This window comes from Hipposideros armiger, unplaced genomic scaffold (genome assembly GCF_001890085.2).
Source record: "Hipposideros armiger isolate ML-2016 unplaced genomic scaffold, ASM189008v1 scaffold_139, whole genome shotgun sequence".
Classification (NCBI taxonomy): Eukaryota; Metazoa; Chordata; class Mammalia; order Chiroptera; family Hipposideridae; genus Hipposideros; species Hipposideros armiger.
The window spans coordinates 2,369,547-2,392,899 of NW_017731489.1; the positions used below are offsets into that span (position 1 = coordinate 2,369,547).

Consider the following 23,353-nt stretch of genomic DNA (forward strand, 5'->3'; position numbering starts at 1 on the left):
TCACCTCCACTGGCACTTTCTTTCTTATATCCAATTATAACTTTAAAATGGAAGCAAAAATGAAAAGGGGGGGAAGATAATGAAACATAAGTCAAAAGTGGCAGCTGGTGAATTTCTGATAATTGTATTTTCCCTTGTAGTGTTTCATTTCTGTTCCCTCATGTTGCACAGTAGCCTGTGGGGAGAAAGATCCCCCAACAACAAAAAACAACTTGGAAGGGTTCAAGGAAACAATATCAAATGCAATTTAATGACATTTTTTCATGGGAGACAGGGTAGAGATAGAGTTGCACTCTCAGTTTGCTGCTGCTTCTTGTCTTTAGCATCATCAGAAAGCCTAGAAAATTGTACATACATCAGTTTACATCAAGTAGAATGATCCTCGATTACCTTTCTCATTCTTATCTCCATACCTCTAGAAAAAAGGTAAAAAAAAAAGGAGGGGAGGGGAATGTTTATAGTATACCACTCAAGGTAAAGTATTTTCATACATATTGGAAAAGACAAACGCTAACCCGTGTAGGTAACATATGTGATAACCTGATTTTGGGGGGGGGGAAATCAATGCTTATCTACAACAGTCCTCTTGCATCTCTCGTCAGAGAAGTTTTTCTTGGCTGACCCTTCTCCAGGTTAACACAACTGACAATGCACCAGTTCTTGAAGGAAATTTTCTGAACAAATCATCTGAAGGTCTAACAATCTACTAGAAGACCCTGCTCTTCCTTTGATGCTATTTGTAGCTGAACTTGAACCAGAGAATAATTCTTGGATGTCCAGTCCACAGTCCCTTCCCCTTCCACCAGAAATTGGACCCAAGTGGAAGCTACAGCAAGCCTCACCTCGTCCATACCTTTCATTGAAACCACTGGGATCAGAGTCACTGATTCACTGTTGACCTTGGAGTTTCTGCCTGCTTCAAGGCACTTAGCCTGCAGCTTCCTGTGGTTTTTATCCTAGCAGGAACCGTGCCCTTAATTTAGAAAGAGTATTGCTCTGGGTAGGCTCTGGACAAAGAACAGGGTCCTTGTTGGGTTGCAATGAAGTGTAATAGCCAGAGTAGGAGGGTAAGGCGCTGGGCTCTGTCCTTTAGGTGACGCATCTCTTGACTTATTCCCTTTCCCTGTCTCTCAGCTTTGGGCTATGGACGAGTCCTACTTCTGTGGTCACACATTTGAAGTGATGTTTCAAACCACTGCTCACTGTGCCCTTCTCAGATGTTGCATATTTCCAATCTCTAATTTCAAAGTAAAATACCTTTTCAGATTGGGTTTTTGTCTACATGTAGAAATAAGAAAGATGACCTATAAGAACAAGTAACAGGAGATTCTAGTTTGGGAGAGCTTGGTTTTCCTTTTTGGATTGGGCTGGCCGGTTTTGGGAAGTCATGCTCTATGAAAGTCACCCTTCTAAAGTTTCCACCCAGCTGTATGAATCCAAAGTGTCTAGATAGTGATGTGCTGGTCATGCTTTAACAATCAGCTCTCTGAGGGGAAAAGCCCTAGTTTATGCTATAAACTACCATGTTGCTATAAATACTACCATCATGGCCAATTTCAAGCTATCTCACTAAACGTGGACTTGGGAGATAGGCTGTAGGACATCATTCTATAGTATGTTCACCATGCAGATATGATAGATGGAAACAACCTGTAGAGTGCAGAAAATAAAAAAGTAGTGAAATAATTAGGAAGGGATGAGTTTTGAGTATTTATTACCTTTGTGTTTTAATATAAATAATTGTAAATTTATATAATTTAATTTCTAATCATGGCTGTGCTTAACAACTGGCTCACAAAATTCCTAAAAAAATTTTAACAACTGGTCTACAAGCCACCTCTAGCACAGCACTCTGTCTTGGGCTAGGGAAAGAGGGAGAAAAGGGAGAAATGAAAGAGCACATTTAGTACTAACATACTGAAGGCCTCTGTGCCATTCAGACTTTCTGACTGGTCCTTCTAAGCCTCGGGTCCACGGGTTCATTGAAATGACATGGTTGATATTGGTCAGAAGCCTGGACTTCGTAGCTAGACGTGCTGGGTTTCAGGCCCAGCTCTACCGTGTGCTAGCTGTGTGACCTTAAACAAGTGTCTAACCTCTCTTAGCTCAAGTGTCTCATGGGTACAATGATGTAGTTGCTTTATACGTTTGCTATGGGAATTCAATGAGGTACTATACACTAAATCGTTAGACTACTGGGTCACATAGTAAACCCTCAACAAATGGTAACTGTGAGTACTACTATTATTTTTATGAACCTGATCTATTTCTAAAATGTCCACAGTAACCGCAGGTAATGATGGGATCTATCTCAGATGTAAGATCACACAGAGTCTGATTCTTGAAGACAACCTTCTTTGTATGATCTGACCTTTACTTCTGCATCAACCATTTATGTAGTCAGCCTGAGGGGCAGAAATGTCCTCTCCATACCTCCTGAAAAAATCATTTTTACAGATACCCGAAGTTCAAATACTGGTATCTTAGTTTTTGCTATTAAGTGCTACTGTCTCTCTAGGCCTGCTTTTTAAATGCAGGTATTTAGAGGATGTCATTAAATCAACACCTGGGTGGGAACAAGGCAACCAGGTCCCAGGGCTCTGCACAGGATAACTCCTGGGAATCTCAGCATGAGCCAGGAGTGGGTGATGGACCAAGAAACGGGCCTGAGGGCTCCACATGTCCCCTGCTGAGAGACTGGCCAGTTCTTCAGGCTGAGGTGCCTCTTGAAGCAGATCTCTCTTCCTGTTGCCCCAAGTATCCTGGGACCAAGACCCAGCTGACCCTCAGGCCCACAGGCCACCAATGAGGTGGGGACGTTGCTGAATATTTTGAGTCAGTCTTCCTATTGCAAGAACACCAAGTTTGCAGTCAATTTATCAAGTTCTAGTTGTGGTTCCAACCCCATGATGTGTGACTTCAAGAAGATCATTTCATGTCTCTGAACCTCTATTTTTTTTTTTTTTAGGAAATTGAAGATTCTGATAGAGATTAACCTGAGACTCAAATGAAGGGGCCCTTTGTGACTATAAAGAATGGTGCCAACGTGCTTTGTTGGTACCATTCTCTATTCCTACTCATTGTTTTTGGTTGGCTCTTTTTTCTTCAATTCTTCACATATGGATATGGAGAGAAAGGCCTTCTTGGCAGCACCATAGATGGACAAAAATAACACATTTCTACCCTTTGTTCTAAATTTGGTTTGTAAGAACTAAACATAGTTCCTGTCTGGGATCACATATTCACAATACAGTGTGCAATAACAATAACCTTACTTTATTCCTGGTTTGGCTCAGGGAACTTGGCACAACAGGAAGGCCGAGGTGGTGTTTGTAGGAGTCCTAAGGCGTGTGAACACTAGTCACATTCCTACTGAGGTTTTGTTTGTTTATCTGGGGCACCTGTGATGCTACACACATGTTAGCATGGTGGTTGGGTACCAGAAACCAGGGGAGGAACTGTGGATCCCAGACATAGCAACTCGCAGCCAAGGAGGTCTTAGGTGCTAGCGAAGGGCCTGGGGACAAACGGAGGAACCAAGAGACTCAACAGCCTCAGCTCGCTCCTGACCATCCGTGTGGTTGGCGGGGGGCAGCCGGTGCCCGGGTAGAGTGTTCTGACAGTGCTAAGGGAAAGGAGGTGACAGCCTTTTCCTTGGGACTGCTGGCCTGATGTTTGCTCCATCAGTGACAATATTTACTGGCTCCCTAGAGCTCTAACAGAAGGAAGCCTGAGCCCGAGGGATGCAGCCATTACCATGTGACCAGAGGGAGCTCCATTATTAGATCTCCTGTCGAGTGGCACCACCCTGCTGGTGCTGGAGCTGTGGGTGGGCAGCCCGGGAGGCTAGAGGTTACCTGGCCATTAGAGAAGCGTGTTGTGTTTTAGGATCGATCGTTTTTGGTGGGGAAAAGGTTGCTGATGGGCAGTCAGGGCAAACTGCCTGAAACTAAGTACTCACTGGGAGGCCTGCCAGGACCCAGCAGAGGTGGACGGGGTGAAGAAATGAGGCAGAGAGAAACATTAGGTTGGCAAAAGGCCCACTCAGTTCTAATGAGTGTTGTGTGGGGTTTGGGCGCCTTGTCTCTGCAGTGACTGGAGAGTGGCCTAGGGGAGAACAAAAATGACAAGGAAGCAGAAGAGGGCCTACTGGGAAGGCCTACAGGTCTTCACCCTTGGACAGAGGAGACAAGGTTGACTCAACAAGCCTATCTTCAAATATGCAATAGACGTCCACAAGTAGATGTTTATGAATTGTTCTGACAAGCAAAGAGAAAGTTATCTGCACAGAGGCAGTGTGGACTTTCATTCAGCTTCCGACGGGTGCCGAATACATACTTTACCAGTGAGAATGTCTGTGTGCTAAATGGGGCCCTCTGAGCATTTCAGAAACTGAGGAACGGAAAGAGGACCCTCCCAGGTGTACGAGGGACTGGGCCAGCTCTCCAGGTCAGAGGCCCTGGGCACAGTCCCCACGTTGCTTGTGTTTGACGGTGAGCTGTGGTCCTGGTTGATGAGGTATCAAGAGCACAGTGGGTTCTTTGCATGGTACAACAGTGCTCCACACTAATGAGAGGACTGATGGATTTATAACACGATAATAAAACTCTCTGAGGAGCAAGTGCCCTCCCAGAGGGAGGCGAGTAGAGTAATGGCATCCTTTGTTTTTCAGCTGTTTCTCTTTCCCACACCTTGCCCATCCCTTTTTACTACCTGTTCAAGGGAGGGCAAAGTCATTTTCATGAAAGCACCAAAAACTTGAGGACTTTGATTGTAGAGCCAGAAAAGATGGCACAGGCTGAGAACAAGCCCGCGGCAGGCTGCCATAGAAGGTTCAACAGCTGCCACCCCTGAGCCCTGGGCTCGATCCACAGGACTCAGCATAGTGGTGCCTCCAGCCCGGTGCCCCGGCTTTCAGAGGAGGCGCCAACTCCTCACATCCAGCAGCTCAGCTCTGACCCTGAGGTTCCTGGGAAGGTGCCAGAGTTGTGTCTGTTTGGTCTGAAATCTATCTCTGAGCTGGCCAGGGCCCCCTCCCCAACCTGCCATTCTCACACCCTTCACAGTTAGCTTGCCCTGAAATGGGCTGAAAAGAGAAAGAAGAAACGGTTTGGACACTAACTCTCCTTTCAACCCCAACAGTCTGCTTCATGGTCTCAGTGACTTTTGTTCGTTTTGGAAGCCATGGAGAAGGGAATTGGGGGTAGTGGGGAATAACCATTCTGATTGAATTGGATTGAAAACGTTCTGTAAAACTATACCAACTAATCAGGACAAACATCACACCAAGACCTTGAATCACAGGATGCTTACATAATATAATATTATGCCCATGGTAGACAAATACTAAATACCTCTAAGTACCTGAGACGAAAAAAGAAAGGAGAGAAGGAATGAGGGAGGGAAGGAAGGAAGGAGAAGAATAAAAAGGGGCCTGGAGTCCTGGCATGTGGAGATCCTAGGGGCACAGGCAGAGTGTCTTGGTGGAGGCATGGCTGCGTGTGAACGTCCGGTGGCTTCTTGCTTCACATCTCAGCTTCTGAGGAGCAGACCTCCGTTGCTGTGATAGCGATTCCGATGGCAAGGCTGCCATTGTCGGAGAAGAGCTGGGCCAGCGAGGTGTTGAGGACGAGGCAGTCCCCGTCAGTGATCACCGAGTCCACACACTCAAGGACAGAACGGGGGGTGGCCTCCCATTTGAGGCGCCGATGGTTTCTGTTCAGCTCCAGGCGGTAGGTGAAGCAGTCGGCCTGGGTGGGGGTCCCAATCAGCATCATGGTGGCAAAGAACTGGGGGTGCCCTTCATGCCTCTCCTGTTTCCTAAGCACCAGCAGAAAGTGGTGGCCGAGGCAGGAGTGCATGATGATCCAATCAGCCGGGGCGGGGAGGTGCATGTCCGTGGCCAGGAAGACTATCTCGGCTCCCTGAAGGATGTCAACCCTGTGTGTTTGGCGCAGGTGGGGCACCACCACCTCCAGGTGGCCTTCCCATTGGCAGGAGAACAAGGGGCACAGGCAGGGGGTCACCTGGGCGGCGTGCAGCTCTGCCTCCTGGTGGTGCAGGTGGCGCGGGTGCGCATGGTGGCGCAGGTGGTGGTGGGGGCGGTGCTGACGGTGGTGGTGGGTGAGGTGGTGATGGGGGCGGCTGCCTTGCTCTGGCGCGCTCTGAGTGACGGCCCGGCGGCTGGACACACACTGTAAGAGAAAGAGAAGAATGTTAGTGGGCATGAGGCCAGCCTGCCAGCCTGGCTGAGACTGCCCTGGTGTTCAAAGTGTTCAAAGGAGACTCTCCGGCACAGGGTGAAGAAAACTTTATTTCTTACAAAGCGAGGAGAACCGCTGTACTGTTTTCCAAAGTGGCAGCACCGTTTGACATTCCTATAAGCCACGTAAGGGGGTCCTAGTTTGTCCGCATCCTCACCAACAATGGTTATTATCTGTTTTGACAGATATTTTGGAGACAAAATTGTTTTGGACGTTTTGCTAAATTTAGATGCTGAATAATTGTAAGTCTTCTCTATATCATTTCATTTTGGTATAGGACCTAAATGTGTCCAATTAAAAACAAGCTTCTTCAAAGATGCCTCCTGCAAGAACAGATTTTCCAAATCTAATGGAACTTTTTGTTTTTTAAATCCAAAAGAAAAATGAGGCGCATGGTGAATACCTTGGGTGGCTGAGATTCTGGAAACTCAGTCCAAGAAAATACAGTGTTTATGCCTTTCTGATTATTTAATAAGATACTCAAACAAAGAAGCAATTTCCCCCTCAAATAACATGCATTACGATGGTCATTGGTAGTAAAGAACAAACAAATTTTTTTTGCCTTTTTGATACTGTTGATATTTATGTGCTGGCGCTGGATGTCAATGGATTATTCCCCCCTACTTTATCATGCCTTTATTTTTAAAACAACATTTCAGTAAACGCCCATTTGTCCTCCAGTGCTATCAGGGCTGTACTGTTTTGGGTGCCCCTCTCTTGGGTCCTAAAGCAACTGGTGGGACACAGGGCTGGTTATGTGCAGTTGGGTCATGGTTCCCAGGGAGGGAGCCTCGCCTGTGACTCCTGGGACTTTGCCCCATCAGGCTCACTTCTGCCCTTCTGGGCTCACTGGGGCCAGGCAGCCTCCACCCTGAGACTCTCCTGACCTTTGTTCCTCATGGCAGTGTGTCCACAATGCCCACAAACACCAGAAGTTGTGATGGCACCTTCTGATAAGGTCTCAGTCAACATTTATTGACTAGCTGCTATGGCCAGACTCTACAGGAGCTAGGAGTACAGCCTTGAGTAAAACCAATACCATGTGTTTTGGTGTGGGTGGCACAGACATTAGTATGCATATAATTGTGGTTTTCACAGGGGTCCTCCCTGTGACCCGAGGACTGTGATTCATGGTTTTCTGGTGAAGAGACAGGCTTCCTGTAGTAATGTGCCTGAGGTTACAAAACTCTCTCGTAAGCTCCTAAGTGAAAGTTTGGGATTCATTTTCACACCTCCTGACTCTGAGCACAGCAGCGTTTCCTCCTCCTTCAGTTATCTCCGCCTCTAGCTGCCCCCCCCCACCCCCTTCCTTGAGTTCTTGTGTTCTTTAATTAGCCTGCAGGATCTAGGCTGTTCTGTGGAGGTGGCAGCTCTGTGGGTGCTCCAGGCATGAGGCCATCACATGACAGCCTTCTCTGCTCTGCCCTCAGGTAGAGAGTGTCCCTTCTGCCCTAGTTCTCCAAGCCCTTCGGGCACTTGCGTCTGCACCTGGCTTCGGGGTACAGAGGACCAGGGCATGGGTCTGTCTTCCATGCTCACCGCTGCCAGGCTTTCTACCTCCCTGGGCTCAGCATGTAGCCGGCGGCTGAGGCTTGGCTTGTCTCTTTCCTGTCTCTCTTAGGGCACACAGTGGACACACACACACACACACACACACACACACACACACACACGTGCTGGGATGGTCACTGGTGGTGGAGGTGAGCTGCAGGCAAGGAGTGGGGGTAGACTAGCCCTGCTCTTGAGCTGCTCACCCAGCTGCCAGTTTCTGCATCTTCCCTCCCCGCCCTTCCCCACCGGGAACGCTGCAGACCTGGAGTTTGGGCCACAGGGGCCCTTCCAGCGGCTCCTGCCCTGTTCCTGGATGGCAGCTACTGGGCAGTCTGCTGCCACCCATCCTGCACACCCACCAGGCCCTTGAAGAACCGGTGGTGTCCCAGAGTCCTGTGAGCAGTGCGTCTAACTCACCCTTTCGAGTTAAATTCAGGGAGGGGACCTAGCACATAGGATCTACTAAGCGTTAGGCACTTTGGAAAGTAGGCATTTATTTTGTGTGTGTGCATAATTGTTTCATTTAATTTTTCACAGAAAAATATCAATTTCCTTTTTTAAGAAAAAAATAAAATTAAATCTGGCTTAGCTCCCACTTGCTGTCTGGAGCATGTACCATTTAGTCAGTGGGTGAGGGCCGGGGTGGGGGCTCTTCCCATGTGTTGGGCTTATACAAGCCCAGGGCTCACACAGCCCATCAGCCAGCTGCAAGGGCCCCTCCCTGGTCCTTCCATCAGTCTCAGGCCCTGCAGAAGGTCAGCTTCTTCTGCTAAACTCAAGCAGACCTGGTCTTGGCGTCTCATAGAAAGCCCCAAACACTGTCCCCTCTCCCAACTTTTGAGAAGCCCCTCTCTCTCTTTCACTTAGTCTTTACAACAACTACGAGAAAAACCTATTATGTCGTCGTATAAATGAAGACACTGACACATAGAGAGGCTGAGTTGCTCACCCGAGGCCACACAGCTCATAAGGGGTGCAGCTGGGAATGGAACCCAGATCAGCTAAAGGTGACATAGATCACAGACGCGGAAGGTCCCAGGCTGGGTCCAGCACACTGTGGTCTGATTCACGGTTTACTCATCCAGAAGTGTTAAGTCAGTTTCCCCATCAGCAAATATTTATCTCAAAGGGTTGTTAGGGGGTCAAATGAAACGCAGCTTTAAAACCACATTAAGTATTACATCAGGATGGCGTTTCCATTCAGATGTGCTTTGGGGTGAAGACTTGGCGCCTCCTGTCTCAGTCCGTGCCCACCTCTGTCTACCCTGGTCAGCTGGCCTTCACACCTGGGCAGAACCCTGGGCAGAGCACAGGCCAACATGAGCCCAACATCACACTTGACTCCTGTCTCCGTGCTGACCCATGACGACAAACATCCTGAAGTTCCCATCTCAGAAGCGGTCTCTTGGCTGATTATTTTCCACATGCCCTTCTCCAGATTCACCTTCTACCTTCTCCATCCCGTTCTGCGCAGTGAACAAGAGAGATGTGAAATCAAAGCAGGGAGGGGATGGGAAGAAATGCCTTAGTCCCCCTTTCTTTCCTGCCTCCAAACTCCTGCCAGGCCGTCTCACTGGCTAAACCCAATCAGACTCCCACCAGAAGGGAACCCAGAGATGCACTCAGCAAGGGGCTGCTCCCTTTGGAAATGGTGCACAGGTGAAGAGGGAATGCCCACCTGTATGCAAATGTCCCCATTTCCTCCTCTGTGATGTTCCCTGATCTGACCAGGCTGGGCTTCCTGGGCTGAGATTTGATGAGGCTGAAGGAGGGGGTAGGGGGTAGGCCTAAGCCTACAATTTACTAAGCCATTCGACAAAAATGCACACAGCACCTACCACTTGCAAGGGTATGAATAGTGCGCAGAGTAAGGTCCTTCTTCCTGCCCCAGTAGCTCACTATGATTATGAATAATATTATACTAGAATGCACAAATGCAGGATGCAGTGGGCGCCCTGCCAGCACCGATGGCGGAGGTAGCCATTCTGGTCAGTGTGAAGTGACATCTACACCTGGTGAAGCGTGAAGGGTGAATGAAGGCTCTAACAAAATAGGCAAAAGGTGTGCTCACAGGGTGACGGGCAGGTGTGACGGAGCCGGGTATGAAAGAATACGGGATGGTTAAGAAACGACAAGCTCCAGGCTGGCCAAGTGGCGCGATGGTTAAGAACTGGTTTGGGATGCCGGAGGCCCCGGTTCGGATCCCACATATGAGGGCCAGTGACACTGCCCTCTACAGCTAAGATGCTGAACAACAGCTCAACCTGGAGCTGGGATGCCCTGCTGCAGTGGGTTGCCATGGGCTACCGTGTGTAGCCAGCAGCCAGCGTGAGCAGCCAGCAGCCGCCATGAGTGGCCGTCCAGAAGCCGGCAACTGATCTGCCTTGCCTGGGAAGAGCGCAATGATGGTGCCAACTTGGGCCAATGAAGCAACGTCCTCCACAACTAGACCGAAGAACAAAAGGACTGCACTTGTCTGTTCCCCTTCCCCCAATTCCCCAGTGCTGTTCCCATCTCCCAATTCCCCAATAAAAATCTTAAAAAAAAAAGAAATGACAAGTTCCACGTGGCTGGTAGATGGAGGAGCTGGTGGGGATGACGAGCAGCCAGCCCGTATTGTCCAAGTCTTAGAAGCTGAGCTGAGGTACCAAGGTAGCACCCAGTCTGCAGTGGGAGTCCATGGGGGACCCAAGAGACACAGCGCCAAGCTTTAGGGAGCTCCCGTGTGCAGCACCGACAAAGCCTGTTCTAAGGGGGCGCCAGGATGGGGCCAGCCTCCGAGAATCCGCGCAGCAGTCCAGCTGTCGGACCCTAGCAGTGATCACTGCATCTAGACTCTCCTGTTGCTACCTTTTGGCCTCGTCCTCCACTAGCCTTTTCATTTTTTAATTGCCACAGGGTAACAAAGCAGCTGCGGGTCTAATCCAAAGGGATGGAAGCGAATGACTGTGCTGACAGAGCGAGACATATAAACTCATGGAGAACCATGAGCTTGCTGAGCCCCAAGAAGGCACCAAGAATAAACAGCCTTAATTCTTCTTTCCTTCCTGCTCCATCTTCTGATGCAAGATATGTTTTATTTAAACGATCTTGGGGTGAGCAAGGTCACAGGACTGCTGGCAGGGAGAAGGAATTCTTTTAATTGGCAAAACACTAATCATTTTGGAAAATGAATTCTAATCTTTCCATCCAATACAGTGGATGTGTGAGTAATTACTTCCCGTCACTAAACTGTTAGTGCAACATTAGTGATTACGCTAATTAAAACTGATGAACTCTTACAGACTGATAAACCCCAGCCAGTCCACAGACGCCTTCTTCCCATTGGCTGTAGTTAACTTCCATTTGGAGAAGAGGTCTTGAATTAACCTTTAGAATATTGTGCAAAATTGGGTTTTAAAATGTAAGGCTTTATGGACTGGGTATAATTCTTTCCCAGAGCATTAGTGAGACCATTTCCACTGAGGGTGTAATTGAATTTAAAAACACTTCCTTAATTGGATCAGCCACACTCCCATGGTTGGTAATGGCGATCCCTCCAAACCCTGGCATCCAAAGGGGAAACCCACCCCTCGAAGCATCACGTGACCCTTTCTCCAGCATCCGTGTCCGTTGCTTAGAGGATGGCTTCCCCTTTGCAGCCGTCTCCAGGAACATGGCCATGCTAATGTGTTTCTGTTGAAGGAGAATTTTGCACCCAATTTCAGATGAAAGGCATTTGCTCTGAGTTAGCTCAAGCTGGAGTATTTGTGAGTTAATTACCTAGGTTTTTCCGGTGCTGGGTGAAGGGGGAAAGGCAGTGATGCTATGGGTGCATTTCTGGGAGGAAGAGCAGGTGTGTGGGGTAACATTTCAGGGCAGGTAGCAGAGTAGTGGGACAAAGTCAAGGCCTGACCCAAGCTGGGAGTCAGGTCGGCTAAGGAGAGAGAACAATTGTGACTGCTCCCAAGTCCCACGCCACATGAAAACTTCTCGCTGTTTCTGGGGAGGACAGTCAAGGCTGAAAGCTCAGTGCTGCCCACTCCATTTTCCTGGGGTGCTCTGGCTCCCCACTTCTCCTCAAAACCTAGCATGACTGTACACGAGCCCACAAAATCCAGGAGGACTCTGGAACGCTTCCAAACAGTTAAGAACTAAGTGAAACGAAGATAGAAAACAGCAACAGGGCTTTTATCCATGGGAATACAACATCTTCATTAGAAGGTGTATCTTACGCTCCTGCCCCCCAGACAGTCATACAGTACACAGATGGATGAGGTCTTCTGTAGACAGCACGGTAATATCTATAATTTTATTTAAAATACTTTAGTGGAGAGAATGTGATATAAATGTGTAGATTTTTAGCCTGCACTCTAGGGGCTGTCAATTCCCTAATCAGGAATTCACACTTCGAGGTGATCACCTAACATTTTACCGGAAAGGCCACACTCCAGAGATAACGGTTACAATTGCCTCAATTAGCATCCACATTTCTGATCCACACCAGATGATGCTAATTAACGTTTCCGCAGAGGTTTTCATTGGTGAAGTCAGTAGTTTGTTAGGCAGCATAAAATTGGGTTGTTGGAAAAGTCATGATGCATTTTTGCGACGAAAAACAGAAAAAATACGTCTTGACTTTTCCGACAGCCCAATAGAAGCGAGAAATGGACTTTGATGAAATTCGTAGTTTTCAAGGTATGACCATTGGTTAAAATATTTCAGAGAAATTCTTTACTTTAGGGGTGGGTCTGGAAGCTTCATCTCTAAGTGTTCCTATATCTGGCCACTGAGCCAAGGACTGAAGGCCATTTCTAAGGGTATCAAAACTTTGCTTCTGATATGTCACTACATACACAGCTTCTTTATTGGTGATCAAAATTACGTACACTGAGCAAGGGGACATTGGTTAGCAAACACACAGAAGCCTTTAATCTTGGGCTATAAATGCATTAACAAATTAGAAAAGAGGAAAATGAGTACTACTGATGATAAAAGAGGAAAATGAAAAGTTTGGTGGACAAAACTTTTTAACACCAAGGTCCATGGCTGAAAAACTGTAAAAAGGGGCCAAGACAGATGTCTACACTGGTCCTACGGTCTCAAAAGCCTGCTGCTCAAGGTGGTCATCTTATAAATATAGTCCCTGGCTATGTGAGGGGCTGGGAAGGAATATGTGGGTGACATTGTGACAACAAAACATAGGACTCAGTCTTGGAGCTCCCAGGGCGCTTCTCTAGTCCCCAGATCCGGGCCCTTGGCTGCCCGGCGCTGGTTGGCTTCCACATACATGCTTTCCTGCCTGCTGAGTGCCTTCAGAATGGGGACGCACCGTTCCCATGTCCTCACTGCTAACCCAGGGCCTGTCACACAATAAATGCATATTCGTAGCACGTATTGATGCATTAGTGACAGCTTCAGATATGAGGATCACGTTGGTTCTATTCAGGTGGGGCAGCCATGGCCCCAGCTGGCATCTGTTTGAGACCATGAGCCCTTGGTAAGATGGGGGTGCTGCCTGCCTCCCTCCCTGCCCTGTGGGTCAGGCAGCAGTTAAGATCTGTCCATACAATTCACTACTTATTTCAACTTGGATTGAAAATCACTAGTTCGTGACCTTCTCAGCTTGGAGGGAAGCACTGAGAGCAGGAGCTGTGTGTCGTTTGCCTGGTGTTTAGTCCCATGATGGGCAAATTCAGTACTTTGCAGTATCTGGTTTACTTGTTATTTGAATGAATGAGCAATTTATAGATGGAACCCTGTCCTGGACCATATCCATGACGGACAGGCTCTTTGTTTCAGCTGGAGGCTGTTGTTTACCTTTGTCCCTTGGCTGCTGTAGAAATGGTGTGTGTGTGTGTGTGTGTGTGTGTGTGTGTGTGTGTGTGCGCGTGTGTGAGTCCATGGCTGTGGGCTCAGCAGGAAGGTGCCCTGGCAGCTCCTCACCCAGAACCCGACGGTGATGAGACACAGAACATACTCTGGGCTTTGACCAGGAGGAGGGCGCTAACGCACACTCAGCTGCCATACGCTCTGCTGCCATCACAGGACATCAAATAAAAGCTGTGAAGAAGCAATTTCTCCTGCCAGAGAGGTACTTTCTTTGCTTTTTCTTTTTAGAGAGATTACGCTAAGCCTCGGGCGTTCCCTCTCTCAAAAGCACTGTTTCTTACAAGTTGTTTGAGAAAATCAGTCTCCTGAGTGAACCCAGAGAACCTGTCCACCTCCTAGAGTGACCTAGGTCCACGTTTCCTTCCCACTCCTAGTGGGACCATTGACCTAACAAGAGGCTGGGTGCGCCCATGCTTCCTTTTCATTGTCTGTGAACAGTCACCAAGATGTAACTTCAATCCATCCAACCAAAGCTTACTGCCCTCTTCCAGCTATACCCCTCTCCATGAGAGGAGGTGCTAATGGGCTGTGCCCAACCGCAGCCCATGAACTGTCCCTTCTAGATCACGCTGCAGATATCCAGGGCCCTGAAATTCTCTACACAATGCCTCTGAGTCAGTTTCCTGCAGCCTGTGCTATTTCTGGGATCCAATGTACAGAAGGTGGACCACTAGACATAAGGTGTGGCCAGTGGGTGACTATTTGGGGTGGATATGAGCAGAGTTTGGATGTGTGACCTGCTGTGTCCACTGCCTTTGCGTGAGATTCATCACAGTGTAGGATTATGTCTCACTTGGGAGAACGTAAGACATGTTACGGGCTGAGGGCTGTCGCCACCCAGATCATTGTGAAGGGATCATTATTAAGGTAGGAGGGTAGGACATATTTTAAGAGCCTCTTGTCTTGATTTTTACTTGTAAGCATTTAGACATATAGTATATAGGCCTCCATTTGCACTTTGGCCGTGAGCCCTGAGAATGTTAGGGGCGGGCCTGCCGTCAAACCACAGACGAATGCTGCTCCATCTTTATTTACTCCTCGGCTCTGCCTTTCATCTGCGAGGTTTTGAGCATGCTAACGAGTTTTATGAATCTTTGTAGATGAAAGGCTTTGTTAAAAGCAACTTTTTGTGTAGCCGGGCTTTCATATCTGCAATTAGCAAGTGAAACCCGGTGACTATATGAGCTGTTTAAAGGTTAAAATTTAATTAATTGAAGCCCCGTTAACTATGACATCTCCATAAGATGACTTCAGGACGGCAGGGGTGACTGCAGTAGGGGGGCCTCGCATGCTGGGAGCACAACCTCAGGCAATCTGGATAACCTCGGGTGTGGGCAATAGTGTGGCTCATGTAACGGGTCACTATTCTAGGAGTCAGTGCTATAACCTTAGACAAGGGGTGGGTTGCTAAAAATGGTTACATGTGCAAATGCAAATTTCAGAAGCAGATGTGTTAGCAGAGATGCATGGGCAGAGGTGTGTCCTAGATGGTCTGAGACATTCTGATGGCCGGGCTGCCCAAGGCCCCAAGCCACCTTTGTTTGTCTGCTTCTTTAAAGACATGACCAGGAACTCCATAAATTCAGCTCTCTCTGCCAGAACCCTCCACCCTCCGCATCCCCTACCCCAGAGCACCCTTTGGCCTGGCTAAGTTGTATTTCTCCTTCAGGTGTTTCCCTGACTAGGTCACATCTGTCTATTGTGTGTTTCCTTCCTAACATGTAACACACTTATTCAATGTCCTGTTTTCCTGGACCATGATGTGAGCTGCTGGTGGGTGAGCCTTACATCTGTTTCCCACTCTACCCCCCATGTCAGCAATGCTTGGAGCATGGTAGGTGCCTGAGAAATATGTATGGACAGGATGAATAAATGACTCTTCCCTATTGACCTGTCACCCCAACACAATCTAACTACTTCTCACCATCTGACTGCCACCACCCTAGGGCAAGTTACCTTTATCACCTGTCTGGACTACTATGATAGCTTCCTAACTAGTTGTACTGGGTTAGAAGGTGGTCCCCCAAAGATGTGTCTACATCCTAACCCCTGGAACCTGTGAATGGGACTTTATTTGAGAAAAGGTGTCTTTGCAGATGTTAATGAACTAAGGATCTCAAGATGACATCATCCGGGATTGTCCCGATAGGCTCTAAACCCATGACAAGCGTTCCTAGAAGAGATGGAAGAGAAGACACAGACATAGAGGAGAGGCCATGTGAAGACCGTGATAGAGCCTGGAGTGATGTGGCCACAAGCCAAGGAATGCTGGGATCCCCCAGAACCAGAAGGAGCAAAACAGATCCTCCCCTAGAGCCTTCAGAGAGGGCGTGGCCCTGCCAACACCTTGATTTTTGAATTTTGCCCCCAAACTGTGTGGGAATAAATTTCTGTTATTTTGAGTTACCAAGTGTGTGGTGATTTGTGTGGCAGTCCTAGGAAATTAATCTATGAGTCTTCCTGTGTCCATTCTCACCTCATATGGACTGTAACTTTCCTCACTAAATATTTTAATGGGTTTCCATCACACTCTGAATGAAACCCAATGCCCTATCATGGCCGTCAAGCACTAACATACCCTGGCCCCCAGCTAACTCTCTGGCCTCGTCTTTTTTTTCACCCATACCACCTCGCTCACTCTGCTCTAAGCACATTGACCACTTGCTGTCAACACCTGCCATAGGGCCTCTCCACTCTGCTCAGAACCCTACTGATACCCACATGGCTCACTCACACTTAACTCATGTCTCTGCTGCGTCCTTGCCTTCATGCTGAGGCTGCCCTTCCCTTACCTATTAAAAAACCAACCTCTCAGTCCTCTTACCCTGCTTTATTTCACTTCATAGAATTTATCAATACCACAGCAGTCCCCCCTTGTCCTCACGGGGTATATTCCAAGACCCACTGGATGCCTGAACCTGCTATTGGTGGTAAACCCTATATACACTATGTTTCCCTGTACGCACATAACTATGATGAAGTTTAATTTATAAATTAGGCACAGTGAGAGAGTAACAACAATAAGTGTAATAAAACAGAACCATTATAGCAATATGCTGTAATAAACGTTATGTAACGTGTCTCTCTCAAAATGTCTGGACTTTTCCATTTAATATTTTCAGACAATGGTTGAGCTTGAGTAAGTAAAACTGCAGAGAGTGAAACTTCAGATAAGTGGGGGATGACTGTATATAATCATAGTGTGTATATAGTGTAGGTCATCTATTTATCTGTGTGCTGTTCATCTTCCCTACTGCAATGTAAGTTTCTTGGGAATAGAAACTTGGCTATTTTCACTGCTGTATCTCAGAATATTACCTGGTACCTAAAAAAGCTCAATAAAAGTTTTTTTGTGAATGAATGAATAAATTCTTCTGAGTCTTAAACTTCTCCATCTAAGAGGACCTGAGTAAAGTGTACATGTCACTGGAATGTTGATTTGACAATTCCTATTCCCCTCACTGCCGCTCTGGCCTCCATGTCAGAGTTTTGGGCAACTCTCACCTGGTGGAGGGTTTCTCACAGCCTCTGCCAGCTGATACTACAGAACTACTGGTGTCGGGATGGAACCAGGCAGGCCATGGATGGCGGCATTCATTCATGTGTGTCCCTGATCCCGGGTATGTCTTTGAATTGCTTATCTGCAGATTCAGAGTAAAATAAAGCAGATGCAATCCTGAGCCCCCTCGCTGGCCCAGTGCTTAGGGGCAGGCCTTGTCTACTGTGTACAATATCAGGCCAGTCCTATCCTGGCTGTCAGTCTGTTTCCAAACCTTCCAGTGCGGATGAATTCACGCCTGCACACCTGTACTCTCCTAAGCCGTCCAGGTCCAAGATGGCAAGCCTGTGAGAGAAGCAGGGGTTCCCTCTGCTTGCCCAGGACCTCTCCTCAGAGCTGTGGTTTCCTACCTGACGACTTGCTTCTGACCTGGATGGCCGAGACTGAGAATGGCCTCACTGTCAGGACACACTGTGTTGTGTCTACACAGAGCCATGGCTATGGCCTAGAGTCCTTCCTAGGATGGTTATCAACGCACACCCATGGGATCAGACCACAGAGGCACGAACCGAGAGCAGAGGACCAGGCCATTTCACACAAAAGACCGTCTTCCAACAGCAGGCTGAATTCCCAATAATCATCTTCAGCAAATGAGGACTTCCTATAAGCCTGTCCTTAGAATAGGAAGTGTGCCATTTGACCACGAGTAGAAGAAAAGACAGTGCTTCAGAGAAGGAGGAAACATATTTGAAGTCAGATAAACTTAGCTAAGAACCCTGGTTGTGAAAAGCTGTGACACTGTGGACTATCAACCTCTCTTTGCTTCAGTTTCTTCATCTATAAAATGGGGATGATAATAGCTCATACAGTTGAAGTGAGGATTCAATGATGTACTAAGTACACGGTATATAGTACATAGCCTAGAGTAAGAAGGTATTATTATTATGTTCATCATCAGTATTATTATTACTGCTATTGAATAGCTATCTGATGGAGACCTAAGTGAAGGAAATTCACCCTACCACATTCCTAGGCTCACATCTGAATTAGATGGAAACACGGCAATTCCAAAGCCCTCCCAAGTCAGCCGTAACGCACCCTGACAATTCTCACCCACGACCAATGTTTTCACTAGGAACTAGCCTTTTACTGAATATTTCCTTCTCATCACCGGCTAATAGATGCTGGCTGCAAGGTCCAGTAATTTGATGTATGTAAAGAGCTTAACTTAGTGCCTGAAACATAGAAGGTACTAAAGCAAAAATTGCTATCACCTTCATCATCATCATCATCATCATTGTGATCATCATTTACTGGCATTTTGGTCAGGGTAGTGCAGCTAGAAAGTTTAGACACGCCTATGAGTAGCTCTGGCCAGTGGCCGTCCCAGCCTCCCACCTTTCTTCTCCACTGGGCGTCTGTCCTTCCGGCCTCTTATTCATGGTGGCAGGGCTTGAAAGGCATTGTACGGGCATTACCTTCCCTTAAGATCAGCTTTCCTTGCTCAGGAGCCACCTCATACTTTCTATATCTTTAAAATGTATTTCCTGAGAGAAGTTTGCCCTGTGTGCCTGTGCTTCCCCAGAGCCTCACACCTACGCTGCCCATCGTTCCCTTGGCACGTGGCTATTGATGTATAGTTGACAGGTAAAAACTTGGTAATAATATCCATGTTGATCTGAACCATCATTATAAATAACAGGTAAGCAGCCCTGTATGCAGAAGAATCCCTAAAAAAACAAAGGCATGGCCATACCAGGATGGTTTAAATGAAACAGACCAACAATACCAAGTGTTGGCAAGGATGTAGAGCAGTTGAAACCTCATACATTGCTAATGGGAGTGTAAATTGGTACCATCACTTTGTGACACTTTTCTGGTAGTGTTGGCTAAAACGCGGACTCAGCAATCCCACTGCTGGGCACACTCCTGCTGGGAAAGAGTCTCCACTGGGCTCTTGCATTTCTGTACACCTCGCAAGCCAGGCTTTGGCTGTCTTTTGTTCCAGACTATCTTTTCAAGGATGTTTGTATAGTGAACAGCCTTGAATTATAGAGGTAGTGTCTCCCTCTGAAACAAAAGGCAGATTTTCTTACAGCCTCGGGACACAGAATGTTATCTCCCTCCAGAGCTAAGGGCAGGCAGGCTTACTGTCCCTTAGAAAAGATTTGGGCTTCCTAAGCTTTGGTAATGCAACCTACTGGGTGTGCAGGCATCATCTAGGCTGCTTTGCACGTCCCTGTGGGAACTGGGTCTCAAGGAACTGGTGCAAAAATGCAAATACTTAGGCTGCTGCTATTGCTGTGGGTAACACGCTGCCCGCCATCTCTGACCCAGGAGCTCATGCCTTCCGCCAGCATCCGTGAAACTGGGGCAGGCTAATTGGTGAGCCTGCAAGTAGAGAAAAATCTCAGAATCTTTATAGTTACATTTAACACCTGAGAGAAATGAATGCTATGTGACCAAAAAGCATACATGAATATTTACAGAAGGATTCATTCATAATAGCCAAAAATCTAAAAGCCACCTAAATAGCCTTTAAATGAATATGTTACGGTATCTTCATACAAGGAAGTGCTGCATGGCTGCGACACAGAATGAACTACTGCTACACAGCAACATGGATACATTTCAAAAACACGTTGAATAAAGCAAAGCTAGACACAGGAAAGTACATACTTAATCATTCTATTTGCATGAAGTTCTTAAAAAACTTATCTATGGTGACAGAGGCGCAAGCAGTGGTTACCTTTGTGTGGGGGCATATTGACTGGAAGGGACAGCAGGGATCTACCGGGGAGCCAGGAAAATATTAACTTTGATCTAGGTGGTGGTTCTGTGGGTACACCTATGGATAGATAGATAGATAGATAGATAGATAGATAGATATAGATACGTGTACATATATACATATTTATATATGTATACTCACTGAGAAATACACGAAAGATTTGTGCACTTCACTGCATGTTGTGCATGAAACAAAAGAGAGAGGGAGTGGGTGTGTGTGGCCATTATCTCCGGGTCACTATTAAATGGGCATATTGTACGGGTTTGAAAAAAGCCTTTTCTTTCATTCTCACGTGTGCTCATTTGAGCATGTATTGATCTGGCTGCCTGAGATGCTAATACTTAGGGAGGCTGGGGTCGGGGATGAGAGTCACAGCAGGGACAGACAGGTCCAGGGTGTCCAGAGAGTAAAAGTCACATGGGCTTAGAAGGGGTGCGGGTCATGGCTGACACTTCCAGGGAGACGCAGGGCCTGGGAACTGGACAAAAGGCAGTGAAGGCGTTCCCAGCCGTGCCTGGAGGGGTGCAGTCCTAGCCTCCTCTCTGAGACTAGATTAGGGGCTAAGGACCGAAACTAGCACCACAGCTCGCCGAGGGGCGAGAGGAGGCTGCCCCTGGTGTGGACACACGCCTGGCTGAAAAAACGGCTGTTTCTCTCTCTACAGCACCGCTACGAAAAGCTAAGACAGCTCTGAGGAAAGCCCCAGAAGTGAGTCGGGGGCAGGTGTTTTATTGGCTCTAAAGCTTTCCCAGTCGCTGGGTATATATTTAATAAAGAATCTTAGGCTTGGGAGGAAGACATGGGGAAGCGGAAGGGAGAGTTGCTGCCCCCTGGGCTTGGGAGGTCAACAGTCTGGCCAGTCCCTAATAACTCATTCCTCCAATATTCATCTTTGAGTTATTACAGTCACTGTGCGTCTCTAAGGAATGCTTTTATTAGTGTCTGCTAAGATAATTAGCCCAGTGTACTTCAAGGCAATTGAAATTGTGTCCATATGTGTGTTTCCAGAATTCACCATGGCTACACTTCAACATCGGTCCTGTTTGTTCACGGTTCCGCCATTGGAGGACGCTTCCTACAAGCGTCCCAATCTCTCCAGCTGGCCCAGGGGGAGGAGAGTTCACGCCCCAGGCTAAGCCAGCTGCAGGCTGGGATGCTTGCAGCCCGCGCTGCACCTGCGCTTAGGCCGCCTCTGGGATCTCCCCAGGGCTGGTCTTGCTTCTTCTCTGCTGTTCCTGTGCTCTAGGGGCGTGTTGCAGAAGGGAAGGCACGTGCAAAGCTTCCGCTGATCTAAAGCACCCAATTTCATGCCCCGCATGTGTATGGCTCTCCCATGCGGCCCTTAGAATCCCAGCAGCAAAACTCTCCGTTCACGTCTCCCGCTGAGCGGCTGGACCCACGAGCCCCTGATGCGGCGGTGTGCACGAATGACCCGGGCACCTTTGTAAAAATGCAGACTGATTCAACAGGTCTGGGCTGGGACTGGGATTCCACCCGCCTGCTCCTAGCCAGCTTCCTGGACAGACGGACGCCCAAACTGCTGAGTCACAGACCACACTTTGAGGGGCTCCCCCGCCCAGACCCTCCCGGTCCTCTCACATCCCGCTGGGATTCCCTTGTGGGATCAGACATACTGTTCTTGGTGATCTCAGACACCCCTCTGACCTCTCCGCTTCTTTTACAACCTCCTATCCTTACAGGTTCCCAAGGACCTTCCTCATGGAGGGGCTGCCCTATTCTGCAAGGTATCGGCTTGGTTTGTCGGTCGTATGGCGTCTCCGAGCCCAGGCAGAGCTTGGAACAGGGACCGGCTTCCCAGGAGGGGCGAGGGGACGGACGCATAGCTGTGAGGGAAGTTTTAAGTACCGAGTGGGGAGTTGGTTTATCTTCTTTCTTTTCACAGTATCTACATTCAGTTTTTAGGAGACAGCTTTTAGCTTTCATTCATAAATCCCCCATTTCTTAAATGGTTGTCGGTAATTCCTACTCTTTATTGATAGTTTAATTCGGTTTTCATGTTCAGAATTTAGAAGCAGCGTCGTCCTCTTTTTAAGTTTTAAGTAGTAGTAATACATAAACAAATATCACCCTCTTTAGTAGCATCCATTGATTTCTGTACCATTCTGCTGTTACGTAGTGGATTCCTTCCTTCCTTCCTTCCTTCCTTCCTTCCTTCCTTCCTTCCTTCCTTCCTTCCTTCCTTCCTTCCTTCCTTCCTTCCTTCCTTCCTTCCTTCCTTCCTTCCCTCATTCTTTCAACAAACATAGATTGAGCATTTACTGTGTGCCATGGTAGGTGCTGGGGAGTAAGTGATGAGCAAGGCAAACGTTCCTATGGTCATGGAGCTGACTTTTCTAGGAGGGGAAGCAAGTGCTTCTGGGGGTCAGGAAGGGGTTTGTAGGAGAATGATCAGGGTGGTGTTCTGTCCAGGGCCTTGCAGAGGTCGGAGTGCAAACTGCCCTCCTTCCTGTTTCTCGTCTGTCAGTGTCAAACCCAACAGGAGGGGGGGAGGAGAAGGTGCCTTGGTGGGAGGTGAGGACGAGCTGGAATCCACTGTAAGCGTCTAAGTTCTGTGTGAATTACCTGGAGAGGAGGGGAATTTGGGAAGACTCCGTCCCCCATGCCACAGCTGCCGAAACATTCTGCCGTGAATCTAACATCAGAGAATATTTTGGAAGGGAAACTGAAAACAGCACTAAAGGCTTCCTCCATCAAACACAGAAATGACGGGTCCTCAGTCCCAATCCTGCTACTGTACCAGCCTCGCAGCAAGGACTCAGAATGAATGGGCGTTTCTTTAATTTCTCCCCATTAGTAGAACTTGGCATTTTCACAGCATTTGAACTTGGCCAAGCACTTAACAATAGCTCCCTGGCTAATCTTCACAAGTCTTTATAAAGAGGCCTTGGGTTGAAACTTAAATTTCCTTGTGTTGGCTAGGAAAGGGGACTGAGGCATAGATTGTCATCTCAGCCGCGTGGCACGTGGGGAACCGAGATGTGGCCACAGCCCTTCTCAAAGCAGCCCTTCTCACTTTTCCAGGCCTTAGTTTCCATGACTATAAAATGAGGATGATGGCACCTGCACCACTCCTAGATAATATGAGGAAGAGGTTTCAAATCATTTGGAAGAGAGTATTATGTGAATACAAATCTTGGAAGACCACGCCCCAAACAGAACTGTCCTGGCTGACACCTGCTGAGAGCCCAAGCTAAGCAAGTGACAGGTGTCATAGGTTTAATCCTGGGGCTCCTAGCAGTTTGCATACAGGGAAATGAGGGTGCAGAAAGGGTGAGGGTCTTTCCTGGGACCTCAGGGTTAGCAGTATTGGAGCTGCGTTTTGCTCCTTGGGAGTGTGGCTGTAGAGCACGGGACGTG

General features: G+C 47.8%; 1 protein-coding gene across 1 annotated transcript in view; it reads right to left on the minus strand.

The window, feature by feature from the left end:
* Window positions 1–229: 229 nt before the first annotated feature.
* The window catches only part of SIAH3 (siah E3 ubiquitin protein ligase family member 3), a 61,463-nt gene continuing 38,339 nt past the window's right edge, over window positions 230–23,353 (minus strand). Inside the window, exon 2 of the mRNA XM_019650298.1 lies at window positions 230–6,194. Coding sequence (XP_019505843.1) covers window positions 5,526–6,194 — 669 coding nt within the window. The 3' untranslated portion in view covers window positions 230–5,525. The remainder of the gene's footprint in view (window positions 6,195–23,353) is intronic.